At 45.8% G+C, this 18,835-nt stretch overlaps 2 protein-coding genes across 3 annotated transcripts; one reads left to right on the top strand and one right to left on the bottom strand.

Moving 5' to 3' along the window:
• The first annotated feature begins 1,329 nt into the window (after positions 1-1,329).
• SIRT4 (sirtuin 4) lies at positions 1,330-4,119 on the top strand. Its single transcript, XM_054392797.1, has 3 exons — positions 1,330-1,829; positions 2,509-2,803; positions 3,955-4,119. Exons 1-3 carry the CDS (start codon positions 1,330-1,332, stop codon positions 4,117-4,119), a joined length of 960 nt encoding a protein of 319 aa, XP_054248772.1.
• Positions 4,120-11,591: 7,472 nt separating this feature from the next.
• On the bottom strand, positions 11,592-13,546 carry PLA2G1B (phospholipase A2 group IB). Of its 2 annotated transcripts, none has more exons than XM_054392836.1 (4): positions 13,513-13,546; positions 13,186-13,345; positions 12,323-12,450; positions 11,592-11,713 (listed from the first exon to the last, which is right to left on the bottom strand). In XM_054392836.1, exons 1-4 carry the CDS (start codon positions 13,544-13,546, stop codon positions 11,592-11,594), a joined length of 444 nt encoding a protein of 147 aa, XP_054248811.1. The 2 variants fall into 2 exon arrangements, with proteins under 2 accessions (XP_054248811.1, XP_054248812.1); XM_054392837.1 differs by having other exon boundaries at positions 13,186-13,342.
• Positions 13,547-18,835: the final 5,289 nt, after the last annotated feature.

Below are 18,835 nucleotides of genomic sequence, written 5' to 3'. Positions count from 1 at the left end.
CTCTTTAGAGATCATCCCCTTCTGTCGGTAATTAAAGTCTTCCCTCCATCTTCCAGATCTTGTGCAAGCTTCCTTGCTATGAGAGATGTTGGGAGGGAAAAATACCAGACAGTCAATTTTCAGTACTGTTCCTATCAAAACCTTTTATGCTTTGTAGGCAAAACGAGAGAGAGGCCCAGAATCAATAATGAAATGGGGAAAGGAGAACTGCAGACTGCTAGAAAGACCAATCAAGACCAATCCAATCCACTACTATTACAACAGATTCTGCACACAATTCCAGGCTGCTTGTCAGCAGTCATCCTGCCTGTCCACAATGGGGCATGCCATTCGGAGCTACAGGCTTCCCAGGGGGGTTGTGGAGTCTTCTTCTCTGGAGACTTTCCAAACCCACCTGGATGCATTCCTGTGTGGACTACCCTAAGTGATCCTGCTCTGGCAGGGGGGTTGGAACTGATGATCTCTTGAGGTCAGTTCCAATCTCTGATATACTGTGATACTGTGATTCCTCCCCTAAAGCAGAATATCCCTCCCATTCCTACCTTTTGGGCATCTGTTTCTGCCCCACACACATCTGGGTGATCTCATCTCTCTCAGCATTGCCCATTGTTCCTTAAACCTCTCCACTAACTCTGGGGAGGTGACTCCCACAAAGGAATAGGTGCCAGTGACATTTAGGCAGTGTCCTAATAATCTTCAGCCCCATTTCAAGGTCTCTTCAGCACATCTTTATAAAAATTCATGACTAACTCCAGTCAAGGCTTTTATCCTGAAAAAACAAGGCTGTTTTCCTCTCCGTTCCCACAACATATGCAAAGGATAGGGTAAATAGAAAGGACTGACTTGGAGTGGGCAGAATGTTAAAGAAAGCAGAGCAAGGGTCTGTTCTGGAGAGGAACCAGCCAGCCAGTGCCTCTGAGGTAGGGTGCTTGGCCTTCCTGCTCTTTCTTCTCTGCCCTGCTGCACATACCTGGGAAGGACTTTGCATGCTCAGGACTTTGTGGTCTCTTTACAAGTTGTCTCAGGCAGCAGTCTTTCACACCAGGACAGAAAAGCAGGAGTACTGCAAATCAGGGGCACCAACTTTGTCCTTGTGCCTTCAGCAGTCCTCAGCATTGCCCCCTGTCAAAAGGACATACGAATGCTGTCCAAAATTGGTAGGCTTTAGTTAACATTTCCAAAATAATTTGCGTTTCTTTACTAAAAAGAAAAAAGAACAATGAATATGTATCGGCGTCATTTCCCAGAGAATCCCACGAAAACGTAGTCAAGGACATGTCCTTTGCTTTTTTACCTACCATGTATTCTGTTCTTGACTTTTAGCTGACCATGTTCTCTGCCAGGAAGCTGTCTGGAGTTTGCAGAGCCATCAGATTCCATCATTTCAGATCCCATTCTGTATCCAGACCCTCTCCAAACTTGACTTTTGTGCCAGCCAGTCTGCCTCCAGACCCTGCAAAAGTAGAGGAGCTGCAGCACTTTGTTTCTAACTCCAAGAGGCTTTTTGTCATGACTGGGGCTGGAATCTCGACCGAATCAGGGATCCCAGATTACCGCTCGGAAGGGGTCGGGCTGTACGCCAGGACAGACAGACGGCCTGTCCAGCACGCTGAGTTCGTTCGTAGCGCCAGCGCCCGGCAGCGCTACTGGGCAAGGAACTTTGTGGGCTGGCCCCAGTTCTCCTCCTACCAGCCAAACACAGCACATCTGGTACTCAGAGACTGGGAGAAACTGGGGAAACTGCACTGGCTGGTGACCCAGAATGTGGATGCCCTTCACACCAAAGCTGGGAGCCAGCGCATGACAGAACTACATGGCTGCACACACAGGTACTCTGATGGCAGGGGGAGGATGGTCAGTGCTCTGGGCTCTCGTTCAGGGTGACTGACAAGCAGGTGCAGTGTTGGCTACTGAGAAAGGAGGCAAACTGTCAGTGCTGTGTTCCTGGAGATGACGTGCCCAAAGGCGATGTTGGCCTGGGGTAGACAAAAAGATCACAAACCAGTGCTGTTCACAGCATAGTATTCAAGAGACATGAACACCACCCCACTGTTTGGGGTTCTTTTGGTGCATTACTTGGATCATTTTCCTTGGAGCCTGCATCAGTCAGAATTTTCCCTTTCCTTGCTATAGAAAATGCGCTCTTAGTGAAGAATACAAGGGATTCTGAGGATGCAAGGATTAGCCAGGACTAAGTAGAGTAGATAGTGTCAGAAATGCACAGGATGGGTGGACTGGAGAAGGGCCACTACAGCCTGGCTGTGATCGCTCAAAATTTCTAGATGGAAAAGCACAGCCTGAGCTGGGAGAGAGAGTTCAAAATGCTCCTGTAGAGCATTTCTACAAAGCAATGGTCAGAGGTAGAAAGACATTTCCTTGACCTGTACAATCTGGGAAATAAATGTGCGTAATGACAACAGACCTTCTAGGCCTTCTACAAACAAGTTACAGACTCTACATCTTCAGCTGACATGAAACTCTCCTTTAAGGCTTTGCTCTGAATTTCAGGGTTTTCTGCCTGGCCTGTGGAGACCAAATCCTGCGCTCTGAGCTTCAAGAGCACTTTGAAGCTTTGAATCCCACCTGGAAAGCTGAAGCATTCGGTGTGGCTCCAGATGGGGATGTCTTCCTGACAGATGAGCAGGTGTGTAATTTCCAAGTCCCAGCCTGCCGTAGATGTGGTGGAATCCTGAAGCCTGACGTGACATTCTTTGGAGACATGGTGAGCCAGGAGAAAGTGAATTTTGTGCACCAACGCCTGGCAGAATCAGACTCCATGCTGGTGGCAGGATCCTCTATGCAGGTAAGAAGGTCTTCCTCCCACACTGCATTCCTATTTCTGTGCTACTCTGCCTGCAACAATCCTTAGTCCCACACTGTAGGACTACTAATAGCTTGTGGATCAGAACAGCTTCTCCTGAGCTTCTTTGTATTTTATTTTTATGGGGATTGGAATCTGGCTTCACAGCCTGTTTGGGCTTCCCTGTCACTCTATTGCCAATCTACTTCATGCTGCTATAAATAACTCCATTCAGGCCTCTCTCTGCCTCTGTCTTCCATCAGTACACTGTGGCTTCACAGCTGCCCATAAAGCCAAGATATATCTGATAAAATTCAATCCTGCAGAGATCAACACTCCATATATTTTTTCCTTGAGTTTTTTAGCCTTTGGCATCTTTCTAGGCCTCACAGCACACTGTGTGGAATACCAGATTTTAGGACTTGTAAATCCTATCTGCACTGTCAATAAAAGAGCAGAAATACCTCTGCTTGCTACTTAGTATTGTCCTTTGTATCACAATGTGCTTTTCCAGTTATAGATAGGGTAAGGTAGTTTAGGAACACATTGTTTAACCTGAGGAAGCTTTTGGAACAACATTTGTATATGAGAAATGTTTCAAAGACCGAGTTCTATTGCATTTAAAATCCCTGCTCTAGCACCTCCCAGAATGAGATAAACCCAAGGCTGCCTAATTGTGATATTCTTGGCTTCAGGATACTGGAAACAGAATACAGGATACAGGATTCCTTGAGCTTGCAATTCTTAGGCTTATAATCCTTCATACAGGAATGATTGAAATACCTTAGGTTCATTCTTGTACTGCCTAAGCTGGGCCATGTGAGAACCATCAAAGTGGAAGCATTTAAGTACCTGTGATAACTAATAAAAACTGCTGCAGAGATTTACTGAAAGACAAGAACATTTCCCCTCAATTCACTGTGAAGTTTCCATTTCTATGAAACTGCAAATCCTTCACTGACAGAGGTTAAAAGCTGTTCTTTTCTGTGCACTCTTGAATGAAGACATTTCCTACCTGAATTCAGTGCAATTGCCTAACACAGCATGTACATACAACGCCCCCCTCCTACTGCCAACAGCAACTATTCCCCTTATTTTTGCAGCCCTTCTTTTGCCTAAGCTGACAGTAATTTCATCTTCTGGTTTCCCTGCAGGTATACTCTGGTTACAGGTTTGCTCTTGCTGCCCAGGAGAAGCAGCTGCCCATTGCAGTCCTTAACATTGGGCCCACAAGGCTGGATCACTTTGCATCCTTAAAACTGAACTCCCGCTGTGGAGAGCTGCTGCCTTTGATAGTGGTACATGATGCAACAAGCTGAGCTGCAGCAGCTCTTAAGAGTAAAACTGTTTCTGCAAGGTGAGTACCTTCCCAGGTCAGTCACCCTACAAGCTAAGAAGATGCATTCCCATCAGATGCTGAGAATGAGATGTGCTGACCAAAAATAGGTTCCCACAAAGTGCACCAAAACATGGCTATAAATTTTCATCTGTAACTGGTACACTCTGATGGGTCACAATACCATTTCCCATGATCGTAAGCAAAAAGCACACTAAGTGCTCCCAAAATGTGGGACAAGAGCAGCCATCAGACTTGGCAGTGTTGAGTTCCAAATCATTTGTCACAATCAGGACAGGAGACGGTCTGCAGATTCTGAGAACCTGATCAACACTGCTGCCTTTGCAAATGATGATTCCAAAGCTGTGCCTGGTTGAACCAATCCAGCTAATCCTAATCAAAACGCTGCTGTTTAAAATAATCAATTCCATCTATAAAGCATCTTCTTTCATCCACTCCTGCAGGATTCATCATCTCAAAAAAAAGGAAAACCTCAATCTAAGAGGCAGTTGTGAGATCCATACGTAGCCCCCATGACACCAGGAGGGGGCAGCAAGCCTCACACATGTCAGCCTGACCAGTTTTCTCCATTGAAACTATCTCCACTTACCAGGAAACAGGATAATAATGAAAAAAGTACTTTTCTGCCTTACCTTGCCATTGTAAGCAGTGCCTTTTCTTTTTATCCACTAGGACAGGATAATCAGACTACTGTATCTGAGAACAAAGCATCCATCTTATAGTTGTCCCCTGAGAAGAATGAGGGACAGGAATTTTGACCAAGGAACTCGAGGCAGTAGCACAGGAGGACGATGTGGAAACCCACCTTATCTGCTGGAGGATCCCATACTAACTAGTGAGCAACTGTGGAGTGTGCAAAGAGGAAAAGGAGGCAAGAGGAACTGCAGTTGTCACTTAAAAAAAGCAAAACAGAAGCTGAACAAGAATACTGCTCTTTATACTGCTCCTGTAAGAGATTATTTGAAAGCACAGACTAGAAGGCTGACATCTTCCAGTAAGGAGGGGAAATCACCATTTCTCTCAGCTGTCAGTTGACAATCTAAACTGCTTACTGTCATAATAGTAAGAAATTATATATTGCTGAGATGCCAGAGGAGTTATTTCAAGCTAATCTGACAGCACTGCTTTCAGTGCAGCTGCTACGTTTTCCAGAGTGTCTTTTTGAAGCTGTTATTTAATTAATGGATAGCTAAGTAGTAAATTAAAATTGTTTTACAAGACTGATACTATTTGCGTTGTAATTTCCTCCCTCTCCTACGATTTATTTAGGTACAGGCTCCATAGCCAGATTCATTTTTTCCATTGCAAAAATGCAGGATTACTAACAGTAATGCAGTAATTACTAACAGCTGATGAATTAAAAGAGAAACACAATTAAATCTGTACAATAGGTCTCCCTCAGGAGGTCATCTCTAGCTATTAATAGATGTAATTTTCTACACCCCTAACAGGAGGTCCTTCACTACTGGGTAACCATTTTTTGTTGATCCTTAGGGTGGTAACATAAGCCATATTAAACCATTTATGGAGTAAAAGGCATAATCTTGCCCAGACTAGAACACTAAATTTTTGACTGACCCTTCTGCATGAATCTACCACTCTCCTTCTGGCTATGAGGGAGATTAATTGTTGGGATCCTCCAAATCCCCCTGTCCTACTCACCACAGAACATGTCCTGTCTTAATATTTTGACAAGAACTGTAACAAGCATTCGGAAGCAAGGATGCCAGAGTCAGCTGCTGAAAGGTCGAATAATAAATCAAGGACAACTGACCACGTGATTCAAAGTTATTTTTTTCATTGTTGTTGATTCAAATCCATGCCAGGCAGGGGCAAGTAATGCATGTGACCCCAGCCTGAGAAAGGTATTTCACACAGTGTGCTCCAGTGAGGGCAACACAGACTGCAGATGGCCCAGAAGACTTGTGTCTGGTGAGCATGGCATAAGTGCAGCCTCCCACTCCTGCTCAGAACTGACTGTGGCTGCGGTGAGGCTCCTTGTATCTCTGCATATACCCCTTCTACAGTAAAGAAGCTGTGCCTGCAGGTAAGGAAAACTAGAGGTTATCACATGCGGGATAAGGCTGCCTTCTCACTGTGTCCCTCTGTTGCTTGGGGATAACAGCATTCAAGCTGAGACAAGAGGCAAGTGCTTTTTGATGTGTTTTTCACAGCTTAGCATGAAGGGGGAATAATAATCTCTACCTACTGAGTTGCACATGGCTGAACGGGTTGAAGACAGTTCTTAAAGCTCTGCCAGACTGATGTGGATTGGCCCTTTCAGTTAGAGGGATGTTTGGACCCAGGAAGTGCTGACCAAAGAGGAAAGCTTGTTTAAAGCGGCATGCTGAAACATGGGAGTCTTTGGCTGACTAAAATCATCCCAAAAAATCCAGGAAAAAAAGTTTCAGTCATGTCCTTCAAAGTGGAAGGTAAATGTCTTGAAAAGCAATTATTATGTTTCTCCTATAGAAACATGCAGATGCAGGAAGTGGTGATAAAAATAAAGATACACAAAACTGTATCCAGCAGCAAAACAGCTGATGTAGGGCAACATCTTCTAAAAAAGACCGCACAACAGCAAGCATCTTTCTGGTGCTTTCCCTGAGCTCCTTCTGCAATTCACACTGGCAGTTCCCATGGTGAGGAGCATTTGGGAGCAACAAGCCAGGTAGAAGGGGCTGGACCACTCCTCCCATCAGCACCCTCCAGTGACCAGAACCCAGTGAGACTGCACAGCCTTTCCTCTTCACCTATTCCATTTTACCCTCTGCTGAAGTAGTCCACTAAATACTCCCAGGCTGTTACCAAACCCACACCACCACTACTCTGCAGTTACAAAAACAAGACACTGCTTGTATGCTGCATTTAGCAGATGAATCATCTCACCCAGTTTACAGGAGAAGAGGTACAGCCACCCATAATGGAGAGGGAAGGCCTACTGGGATGCAGAACTGGAGTCAGCAGTAGTCGCCCTGCTGGTCACTGCAGCAACACTACTGATTAGTGTATTGGGGAAGGGAGCAGAAGTTCCCATCAGCAGCCTTTTACCCACATCCCACACACAGACACAGTGTGAGGGAAACGTGCTAGTCACAGGGAACAAATAGCTTGGGAGCTCACCTCATCCTCATTGCCAAAAGACAACAGCAGTTGAAAGAGGTAAGAATGCACAGCAGAGCAGTTAGATTGAGTGCATGTTTGGGTTCTTTCTGAACAGAAGTGTATGCAGTTCAGCTCAATGGGGCACCAGATGGCTGAGCATCTAAGCGTTTGCTTAGCAAGCCTCCACATCTAGCAGCCAGGTTCAAGGCCTGTCCTTGTACCCACTGTTGTAGGTCACTGGTAACACTCTCCACCTACATTCAGTTCTCCTCACATTATCTTGAAACCACTTCTCCCATCTACGAAACTAGGATAAATTGCCTGCTTTCCTCTGTACTGCAAATACCTCCTGTACAAACAACCATAGCAGAAACACTCTATCTGTGTACAGTGATATTGAACCTGCTCTTTTCAGGTAGCAAAACAGTGTCTGGCTCTGGGAGCAAGCACTGCCTGTTTTGGTAAACATGAGCAGTCTTACACAGTCCAGAAAGTCACTGAAAATGTCAGGGATAAGCTGGGTAAAGTTTCTGTGTTCCAGTCCTCAATAAACAGTCACTGCTCTCTCAAAAAAGTGTTCTGGGAGGCTTGTTCAGATCTCCATACTGCCTCTGTCTTTCCAAGGACCATCTGCACAATAAAAGAGGGTAAGAGAGGGGACATAGGTGGGTCCCCATTCCTACGCCACCAGCAAGAATCTTCTCATCCCATCAGTGAGCTAAGCCATGTAGACACAAGGCATGGCAGAGTTTGTGGGCAACTGTTTAGCTGCTTTTTTTCAGCTGATACCAGCAGAGCCACTGGCTTTGCAGGACTTTTGCACATCAGACTTCTCCATGTCTAGCAGGGTTGGCTGCTCCCAAAGTACAGCTTGGTGGCTACAGGAGATTACCGGAGCTGTGCACTCAGTGTCAGTAGCACAGTTCCTCACAGCAGGGCACACAGGTGCCAGTCAAATTGCTGCAGGCCAAAGACATACTCCATAGGAGCTGGGCCCACTGAAGGAGCAGGGAGATACCTTCAACAGTCCAGAGAGAGGAAAGAAGCAGGGGAAAGCAGCTCTGCAATAGCTGGCACATGAATCACATAGGATCTAATTTATTGCTCTGTGAGGGCCTTACCCCTGGTGACACCAAACTGCAGGAACAGTCGGTGCTGAACAGGAATAACTGTCTAACTTCTGTGCAGGCCACTGTATGGCCTGGAAAAAAACCCCAGGCATTCAGCTTGGAGCCAGAGCAGCAAATATGAAATAGGGACCTCAGTTCCTCTCCTGACGTAAAGGACTTTTGATACTGACTAGAGCAGCACTAAGTTCTCACTCCAGAAAGAAATTCCAATTAATATTCTATATTAAATGGGAAGGGTTTGCAATACCCTTCACTGGATGTGTTGTCTTCTGCATCTTGTCTTTGGAACACTCTATCAGTAAAAGATGCTTTCAAAATGGGTATTACTCACGAATGTTCCCTCCATCTGCTCCAACAGACATTTCTGTTCCAAGAAGATGCATATTCTTTATGTTTCTTATTTTCCGGGACAGCCAACCCCAGAGGCTACAGGATAGCCAAGAGGCACAGAGTGGATTCAAAGCAAAGAGGAAAACTTTGGTAGTGTTTCCCAGGGAACAGGGCACTGTTTGGAAGGATGACACCAGGGTGAATTCTCAGTCCTTTGATCAATCTAGAAGTCACACTGTGACATTCAGAAAGCCACTTTGCCTCTCTGCATCTGTTTTCTATAATGTAATAGATATAATACTGTGGCTCATGCCTTTTTGTAAAGACTTCTGAGGTGTACTGAGAAAAGGCATGGAAGAGATGGTAGGTAAACCGTATCATTGAGTGGTCAGGATCTAAACTGCAAGGTGAAAGGCAGAGTCAAGCCAGCTGGGGTTTAAAACCACAGTTCCATATACAGATACCTGCAATTCTGTGTGCAGCCCCCTGTCGTCTCGCTAAGGAAAGATACCAAATCACCACACTCTGCACTTTTCCCCCTCTGCATCACTAACTAGACAGTGGCAGAGAAGAAAAGCTGAGCCTGAGAGGAAGAACAACAGCACAAGTGTCTAATACTGGTCTCTGGGCCCAAACGGAAATTGAAATATGGTCATTAATACGAGCATAGTTCTTTGCTCTCTGCATGTCTCATCTCAGCTGGAGTGCTTTCTCTTTCATCTCTGCTGTGCCCACATAGTTAGAGTAATTCAGATCTCCCTGCAGATTCTGAAAAATCTTGGCCTAAAAAAACAACTAATAGGGAAAAGGAAGATAAGATGCCAAGACTCCACTTCTGCAGTGTAAGCTCACAGAGCCACCATCCCTCCAGCATCACACACCAGCTGCAATGGCTGGTGCTGTGTAGGGGTTCAGAGGTCCCATACTTGCTGAGCACAGGGCAACCTGTATTTCAGGTATTCTGTTTCTGGTCTTGGAACAGGAATAGAGATCAGCATGACAGATCTTCACACACTCTTTGCACTCCCATAAGCTGACAGTAAGTCAGTTCAAGTAATCACTGGCTAGCTCTTCAGACTTTCCACAACACTATTCAAAGCCCTAAAGAACAACTTTGCACAACCCCTTCAGCCTCCCCACCCATGGCATTTATGAGGGCCTGCCAGTCTACATTAGGTGGGAAGACTCTCTATGCATGGGCTTACTCGGGGGAAAAACTTACACCAGCAGTTTCTGAAATGTTTCCAACTGCACCCCAGCTCTTTTCCCTGTTTGTGATGATACAGCTCAAAAGCACAGTGTTTCTTCTAGATAATGCCAGTATTTTACTTTTTCCCTCTACAATGAGATTTATCATTTAGCACTACAAAGGGATTTCAGTAACATTTACATTTACTTAGGACCTTTACTGCTCTACAAACAGTAATTTCAGATTCAAAGCTAGTGTGAGAGGACAGGGGACTCATCTTGCACAGTATGAAGGAAGTGCATCCAGGATCCTGAGCATTTCTGTGAACAACCCCAAGAACTTGGTTTCAGAAGATTCATATATATACAAACACCCAAGAAAAAAATAAGCAATGAATATTGGTACAAAACTAGAACTCAGTGTATAGAGATGGGAGTATCCACCTGAGACACACATTTCTTAAAAATAAAAAAAATGCAATTCACCATCCTATCTCATCATTCTGGTACCCTCAAAGATCCAGTGACCTTCACAGGAAGGCATTGCAAGTACCATCAAGTAAGATATCAAGCCAACTTCTTCCATAAGTTTCTGCTTTCCCAGAGCCCTCTCACAGATCCTTAGGTTCTGCTCCATGTTTGAGTACAGCTCATGTAAGAATTGCTGAGTGTAGGACAAAGACTGCTCCTCAAAGTTTTCTAAGGGAATCAGCTCACAAAATGATATGCTGAGGGGATAGTTATCAAACTCATCCAAGATCTCCATTCTGTATCTGATTAAAAAGTGACAGGGCAGGATCTACACTCTCCTACAGCTGGTGGAAACAAGAGAGCTATTTTGTGGTGACAAACCAGGGCCTTCCTCCTGCCCTGTCAGCAAGCACAACATAAGCAGCCTCAGCAACAGGAGCTCACCAAAGGCCTCTGCCAATAAAACCACCTCTGTAACATGATAGCAACAAATCTGGGTAGAACCTTTAGCACAGGACCTTGTCAGGACAAGAAAATGGGCCAGAAACTGTCCCTCAGAGGGAATCCCTGCCCTCCCGTGGCTTACAGGGCAACTGTGCATCTCTCACTCCCTTAACTTTCCTGCCTTTCCCTCTCTTTAACTTCCAGGCACATGTTACCTCTTTCCCTACGCTTCTGAGCACGAACAGCCCTAGGTAGGGGAAGACTCCCCGCAGGCTACACACATAATCATCTCTCAGAGCAGTGAATGGGCAGACAAACAGCTGAAGCTCCTCATGCAGCCGTGCCCCGAGGGATGCACACGCACAAGAGGGGCAGCTGCGCTGCTAGCCAACGCTAGAGCGGTAGCCCGAGGAGCAGTGTCTCTCCTCCGTGCTCCCAGAGAAGACAAGACAGGACCAGCCTGAAGGGACCCACTCGTCCGCGGACACCCCCAGGCCGCCCTGAGGCCGCGGCTAGCGGCAGGGAGAGAGAGCGAGCGAAGCCGCGCCTCGCGCAGCCCCTCCCACCCGCGCGTGTCCGGGGACCAATCAAAGAACACGAGGGCTCCGCACGCGCCAGCAGGGTGGCAAAGGCTTCCCCAGGTTCCTCCCCGCCGCCCCCAATTCCTTCATCTGCGGAGGGAGCAGGCGGAGGCCGAGAAGGGTTTCGAACCGTTTATTAGTGACAGACGACAGGCCTCTCGCTGCCCCTAGGGGCAGGACGAGGCTTATTTGCAGTATTTCTCCGTGTCCAGCTTGTGGTACTGGGAATTGTAGGGTGCCTTGGCGAAGCACGTAGCAGCGATGCGGTCGCACTCGCAGATGAAGGCCTTGCAGTCGCTGTTTTTGCCTGGAGGAGAGAACAGGAGCAGTCAGACCCCGCACGCAGACCCTGCAGCTCCTCCAGCAAGCACAGCAGTAACTGCTGCCAGGGTGTTACCATTTCATGCTGCTGTCATCTGGGGTTCTTCCCACTAACCCTCCCGCCCAGAGCTGTGCACTTAGCCCAGCAATCTCCTTGCTCCTTCTATCCTTCCCTGCAGTTCTGTTTGCCAGCCTATTTGCTATATATCTCTTTTCCAGACCCTATGAAAGCTCCACCATTACATTAGAGACGTCTGGCAGAAGCTGTGTAGCTCTTCCTGGTAAGCATACTGATATTTTAAATGCCACCATTAAAGGAACTCCCAGCAAAGTACCACAGGGACTCACTCCTCTGGACAGGCGTCCCCCCGGTACTGCAATACCATATATCTTCATGAAGTTCACATTGTGTGCTATATGGAGAATACTGACTCTGGTGTCTGTATGAGGTGCCCCATTTCTAACAACCTGCCCTGAGTCAGGGTCTTGTACTGTGCCTTCCTGCAACAGAAGCATGGAATGCAGCACAGCCTCATTCTTTCAGAAAGGAGATGGGAGTAACATTTGAAGCGGAGTGGCATAGAAGTGGACGTACTGCTACATATAACCATCTTATTGGAGCAATGGAAGGAGTAGGACTCTGTGTAAGGGTTGTCCAAGATGTATTTGCATGATTCATGTTCCAATGCCAGGCCGTAGCAGTGATCATGTGCTTGACAGCACCTGTGAAACAAGAAAAGTCAGAAAACAGCAGAAACAGAAGCAGCTGACATGCAAGACACTTAAATATGCTAGCATTGCTTGGACAAGTCACTGAACAACAACAAAACAAACATATCCAGTGATAAGAGGTCAGAACACAAAGGACCTCAAAAGGACACAGTTTTTCCAGTTATGGTCCAAGAGGTACATGTGTACTTACTGAAGCATCTTTGCAGTTCTCAGCTGGGCCACAATAAAAGCAAAAGCCAGCATCTACCCTGTGTGCCTCATCAGTGCCCAGTAGCTGATGAGCTAACAGCTGACACAATTCACCGTATCTTGGCTACTAGCCTTGTGTGATCTCTAAATCACCCAAGTGACTTCTTAGCATTTTGCAGCTCAGTCTCCAGTGCAGCTGTGTTGACGGTCATGCTCTGGTCAGTGTGCACAGAACAGGTTTTAGGCTGACACATCACTGCTGCTGCTGCTGCAAAAAAATAGTACTGGAATGAGTCCAGTGTAGCTTCCACAGAAGAGAAAAACATTTCTTTGGCTTATATTTTAACTTAGTAACAAGGCATCACTGGCTGCTACACAGCCTTTTTCCTTCAACTGGTCTTTGAGAGAAAGCTTCCTTCACAGCAGTTGCAGAGTTTGTGAACGTTTACAGGCAGGGCCAGCTGAGACGAAGCTGATGCACAGAACCATGAAAGCACAAGCAAGGGAAGAAGTTTGTTAAAGCAGAGTCCTATAAACCTGTCAAGTTCATCCACTGGGGTCCCACTGCCTCCCAAGCCACAGTAGCAGCCGTAGTCAGCATATTGCAGCAGGGGCAAGCTGCTGGGGATGGTGCATTTGATCATTTTGCGGAGGGTCCACATGGCACGGGGTGTGGCATCAGTGCCAGCTATGCCTACTGAGAAGAGACACAGAGGTTAGATCTAGGCACGGTATTACCATCTCTTTCATGCTTTTTCTCAGTAGACTTCAGAATGCCTTACGAAAAGGCATGGGCCACAATCTGTTACATTATATCTATTACATTATAGAAAACAGAGAGAGGCTTAAGTGCCACCTACATACCAGACAGCAGGAAAAGCATGGCCAGGAACTTCATTTTGGAGATCTTGACAGAGAGACTGCTGCTGAAGAAAATGTGGCATTTTATAGAACAAGCTCACCTTCACATGTGTGAGATAAACAAGCCAGTATTTACATTACTAAATGCAGAATTCTTCCATCAGAGCCTGTGGGCAGCAGGTTGTGACATGACCAGGTGAAGGCCAGTAGAGTTAAATCTTTGAAAGCCAGAAAGGCAAATATTTGCTCTCTAGATTTTTGCTGTTAAAACCTTCTAATGCAAAGAGTGACTACTAGAAGCCAGCCTGAAAGGTCTGGACATTTTTAAAAAGGCTCTCCACTAGTGGTGGTAGTTATGTTGGAAATTGCTGGCACACAATTCATCCTACTAATACTCCCACCTATCATTAATCCAGTATCTCTCCATAGATTTTGCTTGCCTGATTCAGGGAAATAAGGTACAAGTTGTCCACTCACCCCAAATGACGTTTTGGTATGAGATGAACCGAGAAAAACTCAAGCTGTTTTTTACATTGAAGCCACAGAGAAGGTGGTACTACTGGGCAGGAAACCGGAGCCAAGCAACCTGGAAAGCCTCTGTATATGTCTTAAACAAGGAATAGTGTCTGATGTAACATGACCTTAAGGGAGTTATACTGGAAATTAACACATTTTAGGACCATAGAATGGCTTAGGTTGGAAAGGCATAATACAGCAGATTTCAGTAGCTTAGAAACAGGAGTTCTCATTCTCCAGCATCAAAGGAGAACCCAATTAGACCCCTTGGTTCTCTATGCCAAAGTATAAGGTGAGTTAGGAACTTTGAAATAAGATTTAAAAAACAGGTGAGAAAAAGCTTTCTGAGGTCAGCTGGGGTAAGTCCAAAACTCTGCACTCACATTTGGACCGCAGAGGCTCTTAACACTGAGGGCTACAGACTTGGCATTTTCATGCACTCAAGAGCTATCCTAGACTGCTCACTTTTTGATAATCAGACTGTCAGTGAGTTGATCTCTGAAGCACCAGCACCAGGCAAGCCTTTGATTTTGAAGCACAAAGGAGGCAGCAAAGCCCCTTTCTGCAACAGCCTAATAAACCAGAGTGCTTCTTCAGGAAACTCTGGGTTCACCACCCTTCAGTAGCTCCAAACGTATTTCTGTAAGGGATAATGAAGACATCTTCCTCCTCAGGGAGTCTGAAACTTGTGTCAGGGTACCCACAGTATACATAGACTGCTGACACACACATAGTATGCCTAGTTAAAAGTAGATACACTGACGGACAATCAGAACCATTCTAATTTTTTTGATTCTCTGGAATTCCTCACTCAAGGGCTAGCTAAAGCCAAACAGATGCCAAGTTACACTCAAGATTCTTCTGTCCCAATAGTGAGAATATTGAATGAACATTGAAGGCTGATGTAAAGGACAGTTTGTACCACAGTTAGTTCAGAAAAAATGGATTTAATCTTTTGGCCACAGATCAATCTGCTGACTTTCCCAAGTTTGCATTTACATGTTCTCTTTCTCCTTTGCTATTTTGGTCACCTTTAGTCTTTATTATCTGTTCTCTTATCTGTGAGCCACAAGACTGGGGTTCCTTTCTCCTCACATCTCAGTGTCTGATTCATCATTGATGCTGCGGCCTTTTAAAATCACAACTGAAAAATACTGTCCCATCTTATATTTCATTATTTTTAATTCAATGAGAGGATCACCAGGTGTGGGAAAGTCAGCATGTGAGCATTAAAAGCGTCTCATGAGAAAAATCCCAGCAGGGTAAAGATTATTCCACCAATGCGCTTTTTGTTTTTCTCTACCTCTGCTGCATACAAAGCTACTGGTCCTTGGTATGCTTGTGAGGATATCCCAGCTTATAACTGGTTCCAAAACTGATAGACTTGAGCCTTAACTATTTTTAATTCTCCTCTATAAATAATGACTTGCTGCACAATGTTCCCTGCTATTTCACACTGCTAGATTTCATCCGTCTCTTGCAGTATCATCTGTTAAGAACTTTCCTTCTCATCTCCACATTTTACTTTCTTAGATCTATCCTCTTTGGTCCACCAGAGTCATTGAATCCAGAGCACCTGAGCCAAACTACTAAGCACCACACCATCTCCTCCCTTCTTGAACCTCTGTAAAAACTCTAACACAGAGAAGAGACACAAAATATCTAATAAAGCCAGACCTGCCTCACATTATAAACTGGGCCACTGCCAAAGTCTGGAAGCAGAACATGGAGTCTGAGCCCTGCCTGGGGCTTTTATCCTAATGGCAGAATGTGACTCCTGCCAGGTCCAAGTTCACCTAAAATCTCTGTTCAAAACATCTCCCACCCTCAAATAATGACAGAGAAGGACAGTTTTCAAATAATTTATTAGGAATTTAAAACTGAAATCTGGAAAAAGGGTTACAGGTGTGGAGAGAACAAACATTGGAGTGTAATAACTTACTGGCTTAAAAACACAGCTTTATTTCTTTTTAAAAAAATGCCCACCCTGAAACCGGAGCCCCAGCCTCCAGGCAGTGGCAGCACTGGCCAGAGAGTGAATCACAGCCCAGCAGCAGCACAGCTGGCCTTGGATATCTGGGGGGGGCACAAAGCAGTTCAGCGCATACACCAAGAGGAAAGAAAGCGCTGTCTGCAGACCCAAATTTGAAGTATATAGAATAAAAATAAACCCAATAAAATGCAGCTCTTCTTTAATTAGGAAATATTTTAAAAAAACAGACATACAGACTCTTGTCTCAGTAACAAAAATTATTGCTTTGTGTTTTCAGTACTGATCTGTTAAGTACCCTCTTACCTAAACAGAACTCTCCAAACACATCACCCAGGTCAGGACAAGCTCTGGCAGATGGGGAGGGATGGAAGAGAGAAATGGCCCTGTGGGCACTGTGGCCCTCCTAGTCCTTTTCTAAACGTCCCCATCCCTTACAGGGGGCTCAGTTTGGGGGAAGAGAGGGAATGATTTTTAAAACTTAAGATGAAGCTGTTATTTCCCTGGGAAAAGAGTTTGGCTGCATCTTAATAAAAGGCTTAATCACCCCCCTTAACAAGGTCTTTGGTTCACTGAAATCCAGACCCAAACCTGCCCCCTGTACTCCTGTTGGAGGCTTCCCCTAGCAGGGTGCTTGCAGCAGGGGTCTGGACCATGCCAGGGGAAGCCCTGGCAGGTTCTGGAGAAAGAACCAGATCACCCCTGCACAGGACAACAGACCAATTCCCAGTCTTCAGAACACAGAGTAAAGCAAATGGGAAGCTGCAGTTCTATAATTCATATAATCCCTGAGAAGCCCTTAACCCGCCCCCAAGTCACCACCCTAATGCTTTTCTCCCCCATTAATGACTCCCCAACCCAGTACCCTGCCCTTCAGAGAACGACCACCCAAATCTCCCCCTGGCCCTGGCCGAACCCCCTTCTGATACCCTCGCCTCCAGAGGAGGTTCCCCTTTCCCAGGAAATCTTGACACAAGTGATAAGAGTTTGGAGAGTGAATTCCTTTCAAAGTAACCAAGACAAGCGATGGCGGTAAAGCCCTTGACCTAACGCAGAGCCAGAGGCCGGCACTACGGAGCCCAGTGATGGAGTCTGTACATCGAGCAATTGGAAGCAGCTTTAACCCGCTCAGCAAGCAGCCAATGGCTGGTACCTTCCACCCCCACCCCCCCACCCCCCTTTCATCTCATCAGAGGTCTTAAAATCTTACAGTAAAAGGTGTACAAAAAAAAGAACTGAGTCCTGTCAGGATTCTGCTGGAGAATATTGCTCACGCTTGCGGCACCAAGTCCAGGACCTGGAGCTGCTCCTTGGAGCCAGGCTGCAGGCAGCAGCCAGGTTCAGCTCACGATATTTACATATTATACAGGAGGAAAAAGAAAACCCCACGTAAAACTAAACCTAAGGAAAAAAAAATTCTTTCAGCTGTAAGGATAGTGTTTTTCACTTAGCAAAATATACATTTGTTTTGTTCCATAGCGATGTCCAACGTTTTCGGATCCTTGGAGTTTCACACTTTTCAAAGCCTCACATTTACAAAACAAAACAATTAAAAACAGTTTCTTTAAAAAAAATAGAAATACATCAGTTCCTCTCAGCCTTTTGCTCTCTTTCTGTGTCTTTCTTCCCTTCAGAACTGCATTCTTGTTACATACCGTGCTTTAAAAACACTGACGACAACAACAACAGAGTTGAAAATATTCAAAACAGTTTCAAAGCCAAATAAAAATACTCCTCAATAAAAACTACCTAACACAATCACAAAGCCAATTCATAAAATATGTCTACTAGCTCGGGAAGGAGCAAACAACAAAAAGAAGGGGTAGCCCCCCCCACAAAAAAGATAAAAAAATAAAATAAAAAATAAACCTAACAGCTAACAAAATAAATAAAAGAAGAATCAGTGGGCTGGGGGCAGGGAGGGGGAAAGCGTAAACCGTCGGTGGTTAGTAAGAAAGCGAGATGATCTCCTCGGGTTCAGTCCAGTGTGGTCTGGTCAAAGGGAGAGATCGGGGCAGGGCGGCAGGAGCCTGGCAGCCAGCCGGCAGTGTGCAGTTTGATTCAAGAAAAAGGTAACCTTGGCTCATCCCCCGAGGCTCACCAGATCTTCCAGCCGCTGTCCTCGGTTAGGTCACTGGGGAGTCTGTGGGACACAGCAGGGAAGGAAACGGACAGGTTTTAGAACAACCAACAGCTTTTCTCTTGGAGTTTCTTTCTGGTGTGATCTGATAGAAGTATTCGATACCCAAACCTGCCCCAGCACAGCCTTGCTCTGCATCTTGCTGGCACAGGAGGAGGCAGAGCAGAGATGCTTCCATCTTTAATGGGAGTGTGCAGGCCTGGGAAGCAAGGCCCCACATGCTGTGCAGGCTGCCTGCCCAGACCTGTGGCACTCCTGGCCCTGGAGGCCTGTGACATAGCAGGGTCCAGCTGTTTCTCCAGCACTTCACTCAGAGCAGCCCTGCCAGGCTGCCAGAGGCTCTTGTCTGGACACTTCCCTGCAAGTTTTTTCCCTCCTTTTTGAAAAGCTGAGTTATTCTTTATTTTAAGCCAGCTAATTTCAGCCACATTTGCAAAGCAAACAGAGACCATCCACCAGTTCTCTTAGGCCCATCCAAGCACCAGAAACAGAACTGAGCAGACAGATTGTCCTGCTTTTCTCCCAGGCAAGAGAGGAAAGATCTCACTCCACAGAGATAGTGGTCTCAGCAACAGTGAGAACAACCAGTTGCATGGAGGAGGCTTCTCTAGCCATGCAGGTGAGCCAAACTTGTTCTCAGGATCACCACTGGCTTGTGATTCTGGCCAACCCTGCAGACC

Source organism: Indicator indicator, chromosome 26 (genome assembly GCF_027791375.1).
Source record: "Indicator indicator isolate 239-I01 chromosome 26, UM_Iind_1.1, whole genome shotgun sequence".
In the NCBI taxonomy this organism is placed as follows: Eukaryota; Metazoa; Chordata; class Aves; order Piciformes; family Indicatoridae; genus Indicator; species Indicator indicator.
The sequence above is the reverse complement of the archived record's forward strand: the minus strand, read 5'-3'. Positions and strand labels throughout refer to the sequence as shown.

What these genes read in the sequence shown, in the direction of transcription:
- SIRT4 (XM_054392797.1), top strand. Translation starts at nt 1,330, where the DNA reads ATGTTCTCTGCCAGGAAGCTGTCTGGAGTTTGCAGAGCCATCAGATTC. An exon ending in CTACATGGCTGCACACACAG is followed by an intron (nt 1,830 to 2,508) that starts GTACTCTGATGG and finishes TCTGAATTTCAG; the next exon opens with GGTTTTCTGCCTGGCCTGTG. An exon ending in TGGCAGGATCCTCTATGCAG is followed by an intron (nt 2,804 to 3,954) that starts GTAAGAAGGTCT and finishes GTTTCCCTGCAG; the next exon opens with GTATACTCTGGTTACAGGTT.
- PLA2G1B (XM_054392836.1), bottom strand. Translation starts at nt 13,546, where the DNA reads ATGAAGTTCCTGGCCATGCTTTTCCTGCTGTCTG. An exon ending in CCAGTGGATGAACTTGACAG is followed by an intron (nt 12,451 to 13,185) that starts GTTTATAGGACT and finishes CTTGTTTCACAG; the next exon opens with GTGCTGTCAAGCACATGATC. An exon ending in TAAGATGGTTATATGTAGCA is followed by an intron (nt 11,714 to 12,322) that starts GTACGTCCACTT and finishes TCTCTCCTCCAG; the next exon opens with GCAAAAACAGCGACTGCAAG.